The 10919-nt window shown below is 47.1% G+C and overlaps 3 protein-coding genes across 3 annotated transcripts; 2 read left to right on the top strand and 1 right to left on the bottom strand.

Annotated features, from left to right (window-relative positions):
* Positions 1 to 1043: 1043 nt before the first annotated feature.
* On the top strand, positions 1044 to 2269 carry EV420DRAFT_1279291 (kinase-like domain-containing protein; the record flags this gene model as incomplete). The annotated part of the gene is made up of 6 exons (XM_060468133.1): positions 1044 to 1223; positions 1286 to 1381; positions 1440 to 1616; positions 1674 to 1748; positions 1800 to 2015; positions 2069 to 2269. The coding sequence occupies 6 exons, from the start codon at positions 1044 to 1046 to the stop codon at positions 2267 to 2269; spliced, it is 945 nt and encodes a 314-aa protein (XP_060323484.1).
* A 3924-nt stretch (positions 2270 to 6193) lies between these two features.
* On the bottom strand, positions 6194 to 6770 carry EV420DRAFT_1582328 (uncharacterized protein). Its single transcript, XM_060474701.1, has one exon. It carries the CDS (start codon positions 6628 to 6630, stop codon positions 6313 to 6315), a length of 318 nt encoding a protein of 105 aa, XP_060323483.1. The 5' UTR covers positions 6631 to 6770; the 3' UTR covers positions 6194 to 6312.
* A 1009-nt stretch (positions 6771 to 7779) lies between these two features.
* EV420DRAFT_1279300 (uncharacterized protein) lies at positions 7780 to 9264 on the top strand (the record flags this gene model as incomplete). The annotated part of the gene is made up of 1 exon (XM_060468134.1): positions 7780 to 9264. The coding sequence occupies one exon, from the start codon at positions 7780 to 7782 to the stop codon at positions 9262 to 9264; it is 1485 nt and encodes a 494-aa protein (XP_060323482.1).
* Between the last annotated feature and the right edge of the window lie 1655 nt (positions 9265 to 10919).

Here is a 10919-nt window from a genome sequence, read left to right as displayed (position 1 = left end):
TTAAAGTCCGTAAACTAGAACAGCGCTCGCTTGTCAAGGTGAGCGCTGTTGGTCGGTGCTTTCCGGTGATGTCAAACTTTGGGAACGGTCCATGCCAGCTAGTGTTGCCGCGGCTCTGCTTATCTCTGCTTAACACCGAAGTCGGTTTTGAGCCGCCGAGGATAGAAGGGTAGGAGGAACAAGAACACAATTTCTGATGATACTAATAAGTCTCGTGAGTGAATACGAGGATTGAAATGTCTGTCATTTTGAACGTTGGTGCAGTCGGAATAAACGGCTCAAACCCGACTTTGGTGTTAAGCAGAGATAAGCCGAGCCGCGGCAACACTAGTGCAAGCGCCTAAGTGTAAATCAGCTCCACGGCAAGTCCTGATAGAGGAACATACAGTCATATATGATAGCCGCGAACGATACACTATTATATCATGTTTATTTATGATTATCCCTGAGTTCTGCGTTACATGTGGGCATGTATTGATCTCCTACTCAGATTTTGCGCATTCAGAGTTGTACCGATCTGGGGAGTCCTTTCAAGACTGAATTGTCCCGTACGGATGGAGTTACCTTCTCTATTGACGGTGTTGGTGGTGATGTCGGTCTTACCGGGGCCACGTCTCAATAAGGAACGGCCGGGTCCACATGGCAAACCATGCACTGTTTCTTTCATCTGTTTCACAACACAAGGGTTGCTTAGCGTCAGAGTTAGTATAAATTGAAAACAGTTTTCACTTATTCCCCACAGCTCTCTTTCTTGAGGATCCCAGCGATCGTATTCCTCCCAGACCACTAAATACTATACCGGAACGCCCAATCGACATAATTCTGCCATTCCGACCATATTCGCAATGTCTAAAGCTTTTGTCTGGGAGAAGATTTCGAAAGACCTCAAAGCCTCTGATTTCAAACGAGAGGTCCGCGCCATTGTCCGCTCGGCTTACAAGCCCTGGAACGACATCAAACATGTCCCAACGTCCCCTGTAGATAAAATGGTTGTAAATCTCTTGCAGCAGGTCTTGTGGAAACGCTTTATATACATTGTGTGTATGCTGATAATCCATCAGGAGTTGGACGAGACCCCCAGGGGCGACCCGCAGTACTCTGAACGATGCTTCAAATGTCTTCGGGCGCTTAGCAAGGAAAGGGACATATTTCCTGAATGCTTTACTATGAACAAAGGAGTCGTCAGAAAAAGTGGTGATCCCATTGATGGAGGAGGAGCCGCAGTGAGCAACGCTAGTGACCACTACCACAATTCCAACAGACTAACTATCCCTCACTACTGTAGGATATATACCGTGGAACTTTGAATGGAAAGGTCGTATGCCTGAAGGTTCTTCGCATCTTTCAAGTAACAGAGGCTGAGAAAAAGAGATTATTAAAGGTACAGTTAAGGTCACATCTCAACAACGTCAGCGTTGTCTCACCAGCGGCCAATTCAGGAACTCTGTCGTGAAGCGGTCATGTGGAAGCAGTTGAAACACAAAAATATTCTTCCCTTCATCGGGGTTGATATAACCAGCTTTCCGAACAAGTTCTGTCTCATATCTCCTTGGATGAACAACGGCAATCTTATCAAGTTCTTGGAGTCACATAAGACCCACAACCGCTTGAAATGCGTACGCTATTTATTTTCTTACTCCTGGAATTGGACATTCATGCATAGTTGATATTAGATCCGAGAGATCGTCAATGCGGTGGTCTATTTACACAACTTTGCTCCACCCATTGTTCATGGTGATATACGTGGGGTACGCGATATTTTGTTCCGATGAGAGACTGATTTTTACGCCGACATTCAGAACAATGTCCTAGTCGCAGACGATCAACGCTGCCTTCTAGGGGACTTTGGATCCTCATTGTTCATTGCCACCCAGATTCCTTCGAGGAACACCTTGAACCAGAATTCCACCCGGTGGCTGTCTCCAGAGTGTCAGTTGCCTCCCGAGTCTCCGGCGTACGAGATACAACCCTCTCCGGCAAGAGATATCTATGCTCTTGGATGCACAATTATTGAGGTATTTCTGACTTCTATGATGACACTAGCTTGTTAATAACACATGAGCAACAGATATTCACATTGAAACCGCCTTTCTCTACAATTCGTCACGACGGTTCCGTTTCAAACCTAGTGATTAATAAAGGACGTCATCCACGACCAGATGAAATTTCTTCAAACAATCTATGGAAGCTTGTGGAGGACTGTATGAACTTCTATGTTAACAAGCGTCCCACTGCAAGGGATGTAGATGCTCGTCTTCGTAATATGTAGCTAATGGGTTTTCTGGTAGTTATTTGACGCCTTTATAGCAGTGGATAGTTTGTCAACGTAAATTCAATACTCTTTTTTAGACTCACCCGCTCGCAATATGAAGGAAAGAACAAACGAATGGATAAATTGGAAGAAAAGTATTAAAAAACCTGAGAAAAAAAGCGATACTCGTAGCCTATGAGAGCTGATCCATGGAATCGAACCACGCGCAGCATACATTATACGCCATTGATCTACTTAGACGTGAGAGCAATGCGGAGGATATCGAATGATGCGTACATTATCAATGTGAGTAGGGAGAGCGTTTACTTCTTATCTGCAAGATGTTACGACAGAAAATGTACTGCTGTGAGGATGACCCGCGACATGCACGCAAAAACATTGCCGGTTTTCCTGAATAAGCCCGGTGGACTCGAACCGCCGCGTCCCTAGACGGTTTCCCGATCGTCTACGATGCCATGTAGTCGGAGGTATTAACGCTGTACTTCTAACTTTGCATGGGATATAAGTACAAGTCCGAGCGGTAACAAAAAATAGTCCCCGGACATAGTACGCGGAGGTCCTAACAACCACGACATCGAACATCGGCAGCAAAGACGCCTTCCGTTGTGCAGTCGACATTGTACTGGAACTTGGACTCGAGGATGGCATGGACATAACGACGAAGCTCCTGCTTGTGCCCTGTATTGATAACCGTAAGGAACTTGTTACTATTTAGAAGGGCTGTGTTAGTTTTACGCGGAAAGAGGAGAGAGTTTACGACGAACCACAGATCGTGTTATGATAGCTCCACTGAGAGTGCTGGGTTCCCACCATTACTCAACGTGTCGTTCAAAATGTGGTGTTCTCGCTTATCGTCGTACTAGTAAGACGTCCTGTAATGTCGGAACAAGAGCGTTGAGCCCCCACCGTTGTATCTGAATTCCGAGTTCTTAGTTTGTAGAGAAGAGTAACGCGTTCGCGGACTTACCCGTATTCCATCCGTCCATCTGTTTCTGCACAGATCTGGGACGGTCTCTTTCTTGAGGTCCCAGTGAATTCGACATTCTCGGGCTGGGGTTCTTTTTCCTTGGCGATTCATGAACACTGTGATTGAGGGTGATAAGAAAACTCTAATAGAAAAAGGATGTGCTTACCTGCCGGATCTCTGCTTTTATGTTAGCTGGCTGTCGTCTTCTACGAAGCTCGAAAAAGCGTCCATTGAGTGCTGTGCATCGTTCTCCAGTAATACCGAGAAGGCTCGCCCTTGTCCTCTCGGATTCATCCTCTACCGTCGACCCTCCTTCTTCCATGAAGGTGACGAGATTTGGGCTTGCAAGTCGCGACTGGACGACGGCTTCCTGGGCAGTAGGAGGTGATTTCTATGGCTACATGTTTATCGTTAGAGATGGCCTTATGATAATGATGAGCTACGCACCTGAAGGCCTGACGACTATCAGTATCCTGCCCGTCCGAGCGCTCAAGTCAAAGCTCCGGACTGGCCCTGAACGGCTCAAGAACAATAGCAAGCAGCGCTTATCCGAAATTGTCTATCGATGCAGTGATTTCATGCCAAGGAAGGTTGGGGAAAGCGTTATCCAACACAGTAGCAAGCAACAATCGAAATATGCATCGGGGGATAGCCGGTGGTTTGATGGTTGTTGAAGGAATACAGCGGGAAACGAATAGCGTAAGAGAGTCATGAAATCGGAAGGACGCCAAATCATCACAAACAGAACGTGCCGAAGCTCCGTATTTGTAATGACGCGTCGCAGGCCCGTGCAGGAGGTGTCCGGGGTATAGCTAATGTGATTGACAGTCCGACCTAGGGCTTCCTTCCTTCCTTCCTTTCCTACCTGCACTATGCTCTCTCTTCACGGGTCCATCTCGCGTATACAAGCCCATGCATATCTCTTGCTCTTGTGGATATCGTCTGTCGAACATTTTCCAACAACTCAGACCGTAGACGAGGCGCGTAATGCTTCAAGTGCCTCTCGATTGTCCCAGTATCGATGCGGGCTGGGATGGCTGAGGAACTTACTATAGGCGAGTCTGGGAAACCTGAGATTCGCCTATCATTTACTGACATAACTTTGGTACTGCAGTATAACTAGAACGCCGTCGCTGACTAGGACTCCTCGTCTGATGAAGGTCGCTGATACGTCCTTGGCTCCGAACCGTGCCTAGACCATCTCCTCGGTTTCGCAACCCAACTATCCCTTCCTTAGCTTCTCTGCGGATATGCGCAAACGTGGAGACGATATTATCTACGTGTTCTTGAACGAAATATGTGCAAAATGGTGGCGGAAAAGCTCGAGGTACTTGTTCAGTGCATTAACTTAGCCAGTCACTGACTTGCCTGAAGGACGCGGGCTGGTGGAAGGGCTCATTAGCGACGTATAATCTCTTGGCGAGAGGATAGGATGGGATTTCCAAGGGGTATTTCGGATGGTAAGCCGTTGTTATTTTCGACGTCGTTTCCTTTTCATGATTTGCCCCGCCAGCATTTCTTTCTCAGATTCAATGGGCCAGGACAGACGCGCTGGTTCTGGGTAATACTCCTCCGCATACATCTACCCAGGGACGTCGCACTCATTTACCTTGACTTGATGTGCAACGTGTTACGGCTCGTCTTGTAGCCTCTCTATCAAGTCAGTTCCCCTGCTCCGCTCATACAGTCCCACATCTCATACCTTCATGCAGGATAAGGCATGAGTGGCAGACCGTTGTAAGTACACAATGCATGGGATCCCTCGATAGGACCATTCTGCACGATCGTACCTACCATTTTCGCTTTGCATACTCATTGTACGTCGATCTCTATCCATCAGTGACGTCGTTCCCGACTCATTACAGCTTAGATTGTATATATGCGTATTATATTCAATGACTACGCTTTTCTCGAGTTTTCTACGAGACCTTGAGCCAAAAAATGTGATACATAACACCGAAGCATGTAATGTAACACCGCACAGTCCACGTCGACGGTGTTCTTCTGATGTGGCTGCTCTCTGCTTCTTCTGCGAAGGACACCCATCATTACCGTTAATTTTCCCTTCCGAAGGGGATCCCTGTCGTCTTCTCTCCTTTTTAACTCTTTCTCACTACAGTCGACGCGTGACGATCTCGCCACATCAACTTCCGCACCCTGCGTTTCAAGTATGTCGGTCCTTCATCAACAACTTTCGATTCTTTTCCAGGCGTCAGGATCACTCTAAAGCAAGTTGAAACGAAGACTTCCTTATTGCCTCCGATTTCTGCACGAATACATATCGACTAGGTACGTACATGCGTTTCCTGCTCTTTTCTTGGCTTACTTATCGATCACCTAGCTATTCCAGAAGGCTCACTTTGATAAATAGGTTTGAGATTTGCGGTATACCATCGACTTCTAACAAGTCAAGGCGTCAAGGCTTTGTCACGAAGGTATAACTTTGATCCGAACGTCTCTATGCTGAAGCTATTCCCCGGAAACTGAAACCCAGAAATGTGGTGAGCTCGACTGCCGTCAAGAATGAGGCTAAACTCCCGAGACATTCACTGAGCTTATCGAAGATAGCAGTGGTACATTCATCGGTGGACGCTGTTGCGACATTATTAAGATCGATCTTTGCCTACATAGCTGACGTCCATATTCTGCTTCGGACATCCCCCGGGCCGTCGAGGAGAAACCAAAATCTGACGCCCTCAAAGAACCCCGAGCCTGCTTCACGTTCTGTTCTTGCTGGGTATACAACATACCGTAGCACGTTCGCTCAGTAGTGCGAACGGGGGTGCTGTACACGTGGCATGGTTCGACTCCGTACCACTGAAATAGAAAGGTTTGACGTCCGTTCACTTTTTTCTTACTTGATCGTCAACTGACTACCTACCTTACGCTTCGTCTCACGGTCATGTTCATCTTTTTTATGGCTACCCTGCAGTTGGTTTTGTTCTCGGTGTATATACAATCTCATCCATTTATGCATGGCCGGAAGCATGCTTCTCTAGTGTCAGGTTGTGCATTGGGGACAAGGAGATTCTTGCTATTCTCAGTATATTGATCCTTTTTCTCTACAGTATTACTACGTTAGCAACAGCTGAACAGGCCTTTTTTCTTTAAATACCTCGCTTTCCAGTCTATCTCTTACGAGACCTGTATCCTTCCACGACTCCCCAAGCCGCACACCCTGCGAAATAACAAGGGCATACCTGCTCAGCCGACACATTCGAATACAATGCATACCACATTTTCGACCAACGCAATTAAAATTCTCTTGGATATAGTTCGGGCTCCGACACCGGGTCCTGGGGTTGTCAATAAGGCTCTGTACGACATCAAGAATGCACCGCAGATAGTTGATTACAGCGATCAGTAATATGGCAACATTAAACCTTCCCATTGTGTCGTAATCGAAAGATGGTGGTCGTTTGATCTGATCCTACCCTTCAGCGCCACGAGCACGTGGTGATACGCACCCGATGGATCTTTACCAATGATGGACATCCTATGCTCAACGATGACGTTGATCCTTTCGAAGGATGGGAGTAAGCCAGAACATTGGGCTTCCAGTGTCGCCTCACTACTCCCCTCTTGCTCTAACTTTGGAGTCCTGACTGCGGAGGGCTGTATAACATCACCGCATTAAGGCTATGCTGTCGCGGGAACCTCTGAGACTGAGTGAATTGTATTCAGGGTCAATGAAGTCCTTCCGCAGATAGCGGAGCGGCTGCAAGCCAGGTTCACATTTCTCTTGCTTAACTACCCTGACGAGTCATGATATATTGATTTACTAGGTTGTTGAGGATATTCCTTTGTCTGTTACATTGTTTTCAAGGTCACATCTCTCAGCGTCACATAGAGACTCGCACGAGGGCTTTAAAAAGAACATCAGGGCATGGTAACGGCTACAATTTTCCGTACGACCCCGAAAGAGAAATATTGTAATAGCGTCCTGTAAATAAATCATGTGCTCTCTTTGTGTCGATGGGAGTCGTTAATATGTAGATAATGACTCATGATTCAGGAGAATTAAATTCCTGTTAGTGCGTGTACACTATCTTTGGGCATCTATCTTTCAACAGCACGGCTGATGGTGACACGTATCATGGTCCGAGCACTCCCACGCATTGTTCGCTTCGTCCTGTACAGCACGAACAAAACCTGTCGGTGTCCCTCATAACTGGGTTCCTGCGCTACGTTGGCTATGGACATACGTTGGTGTGATTGCTCTCAGTTTGAACCTGGATGGCCTTTGAAGGAGTGGTGAGCTTGCAGAGATTGTCGTACCCCTCGATACAGTACGGGTACGGAGGAAGAGGTGCGCATACAAATACATATCAGGGCGGCAAGTATTAATCGATTTCACATATATGTGAAGTATACTGGTCCTCCCCCCAAAGTCATACTCTCTTCCCTCACAGAGACTGGCAAAGAAGAGACGACCATTCCAGTGTTGAAGCAACGGTCCAACACCAGTACAGACGCCATGCCATCTGCCCTGGCCAACACCCTCTGCTCAGACGTCGGTATCAACGGTGTCTTTGACAAGATGACAGTGGTATTTGCCGATTCATGGCGTCCGCTCGTGACGTTCCCCGACTTCCAGCCAGTTGTTAATCGCTACTTGGGACAAAATCACGACTTGGGTGGAGCCTATGCGTATTTGCGTACCCATTGGTGGGGGTTCTTGGATGGCAAGGAAGAAGTATATGACCGGAAGATGCGACAGGATGTGCTCCGGGATGGCAGGATCATCCGGAAGAATGTGCCTCCTCGACGCGTATGGGATCTCCATGCTAATCGGGTGGTGCCGTACTGGGTCTTCAAGCGTGGGGATGTGGAGGTCCTCATGTGGGGGATATCACACGCATGGATGGATGAGAAGGATCGAGAGGACGTGTGGACGCCTATCAACGGATACGAGTGGCCGGTGCCCATGCCGAAAGATGCCGACCTTAATCACATTCGGATCGAGATGTTGAATCTCGGAGCCGAGTATGCATGGCTAGATGTTCTCTGTCTGAGGCAGAAGTATGCTGTTAGAGAGGCTCACCGTGAGGAGGATATGCGCAAGGAACATCTCCGCGTGGAAGAGTGGAAGCTGGACGTGCCCACCATCGGATACGTCTATGATAGCGGTGCACCTGTGGTATGTTACCTCTGCGGACTGGGTCGGCCGCTGAGTTTGACATCTGGATACTTCGAGAGTGATCGGTGTTGGTTCAAACGCGCCTGGACGCTTCAGGAGATCAACCCCGGGTGTAGGGTGATCATTGGTGGCGACACCGGAAATGACATCATCCGAATGGAGTTCCAGGTACTACTGAGATCACTGGTGGTGGACTCAGTAGAGGACACCCTCGCAGAGATGCAGAGACGGCTGTCAACAAATTCTATGGACAAAGTTGCAGGCTTAGTATACCGTCTCAACACGCGGTATATCCCAATATATGATTCAGGGCAATCGGAAGAGAGCGCATGGGAAGACCTTGTGCAGGCCATGGAGTATTCGACTCGGATAAGGTTGTTCTACTGCTACCCTGAGCCTGGCGACGGAAACGCGTATTGGTATCCATCATGGACGCAAGTAAGGAACGCGGAATTCATATCATTCGAAGATGATAAATGGTCAGCGGAGGTTTTCCGGACAGAGCGAGAGGATGGTCAGGAGCCGGGTACTGACTGGCATGAGGGACCCTTTATCAATTCAGCCACTGTGCGGGGCTTGGCCGACTCTTCAAACAATGAAAAACGTCGAGAAGGAGAACTGGTTGTCAAAGATGATGAGGGGGCACCCCACAAATTCAAGATTGCGGCTGATCACCACTACTCAATACCTGATGATGACTCATACACGCTCCTAGGAACAGGCGATGCCTGGTATACTTGGAGTTATTTTTGGGTGGTCGGAAAGCGAAGACCGGATGGAATGTTTGAGAAATTGTCGGTGCTTGAGGTGGCGGACAAGGATGACGTATATAAGCTTTGGAAACTCGGAATTATTCAAGGTCCTACTAAAACATTCCTTTGCTGATTTACTGGGTTTGGCTGGATAAAAGTATAATGGCAGCGAGACAGGTAGTACGTTCTTTAGACTCACCAAACTACCTCGAACTACCTCGTCGCGTCAAGTTTTTTTTTTCTTTCATCTCTTGCCTATACGTTTACCTTGTTGTCATACTATTGTACCGTGTTTCAGTTACGCTACATGATTCTCTGATATACTTGATGGCATTTCGCTTTGTTCCTGAGTCTGTAGTTATGAAAAACATTTTCGTTACTGTTTTTGTGTCCCTAGGTCTATACCACTGTCTTTAATGCGAAGCATGAAGCATTACTGAGAAGGGAGACATATCTTCCGCTTCATTTTCGAACTAAGTCACTCACAACAACACAGAGCGGTTAAATGATGGAAAAAACATAAGTTACAACGTTGAGATAACATGGTGTGCATCTCTTCGGAAGAGTGGTCGTTATTTTGGCCGTGATGAGGAACAGACAGATTAAGAGGAAGAAATTGAAAATTGGCGTGACTATGAGTTGTAGCTGTCCATTAGTGCATATCCATTTGGCAATAGCTCACATAACGCATACGTAGGCGAATGTAATCGCACTGGCTCTAAAGGTGGAAGGACAATATTAGTACCTCGTAGAGTATGAGTACGAAACCACGAAGGAACAAAAATACACACCTGTTTTCCCACCTGGAGGAAACTATTGATTATTGATCCTCTCCTGCACGTGGACCAAAAACTGGCACCCTCATGAAAAGACCATCTATTTCGTTCACGCGGGAACGATATCACAAAATATCCTCCCAGATAAAGGAAAGAGGGATCGTCCTGGTTATCTTCTCAGCGGAACATAGACCGGGGAAAGGAGAAAGTGCTTACTTGTGGAAAGGAGATACTTGAAATGAGGAGGACAGAATAACTTCGGCAGAAATTGTGGTGGGACATTCGTGATGAATGAATAGCGTGAGCAAAGCGGCGTAGACATAATCCGGAGTGAGAGAAGAACTTACAAGAATTTGGACACGGAGGGCGGTGGGGAGCTTCACAGGAATGTTCGGAAACGAAAATTGGACAAAACATTATGCATGTGTCCCGGCTGGATCACTTCAGCGTTCAGTTGTATGGCTTCTTCCTTCGTCCGTAATCGGTGAGAAAAATGAAACGAATTTGGTGGGGAAGGGGACATACACGGCTGTCTTGGTGAATGGCCTGCATATCAACCATCAGCCCATGATCGAAAGCATACGTCTCGTAGACGTACGATCCAGGCGTTATAAAGTCAAGTGGCTGATCCGAAGCTTGTTCCAGCTAGAAGGTTTCATTAGGAAACGATGATGCTGTTCGTGCTGATACAGTAGGAGGAACTCTGTCATAAGATGGAGAAAATGCATCCGGGATCGATATTGCGGTGGGCTAACGTCACCGTGAACTGTTGATATTCGGCTCGTTATTCTTCATAATTCGATGAACAAAGGGAGATGCGTACTCGAATGAAGGAGGGGTAATTGGAATAAAGCGCACTCGTTACTAAGCCTAAGGCGACGGTCTTGACTTTGAATGCACGAGGGTAACAATGGGCGGACAGAATGATGAGTGGAAAACCAACGCTGAATTATTATTCATGCGAAATGAAGACTACGAGAAAAGACGCGTGAAAATTGTACATAAGGGGAAC

The sequence above is a fragment of the Desarmillaria tabescens genome (genome assembly GCF_030435595.1).
Source record: "Desarmillaria tabescens strain CCBAS 213 chromosome Unknown EV420scaffold_79, whole genome shotgun sequence".
In the NCBI taxonomy this organism is placed as follows: Eukaryota; Fungi; Basidiomycota; class Agaricomycetes; order Agaricales; family Physalacriaceae; genus Desarmillaria; species Desarmillaria tabescens.
The sequence above is the reverse complement of the archived record's forward strand: the minus strand, read 5'-3'. Positions and strand labels throughout refer to the sequence as shown.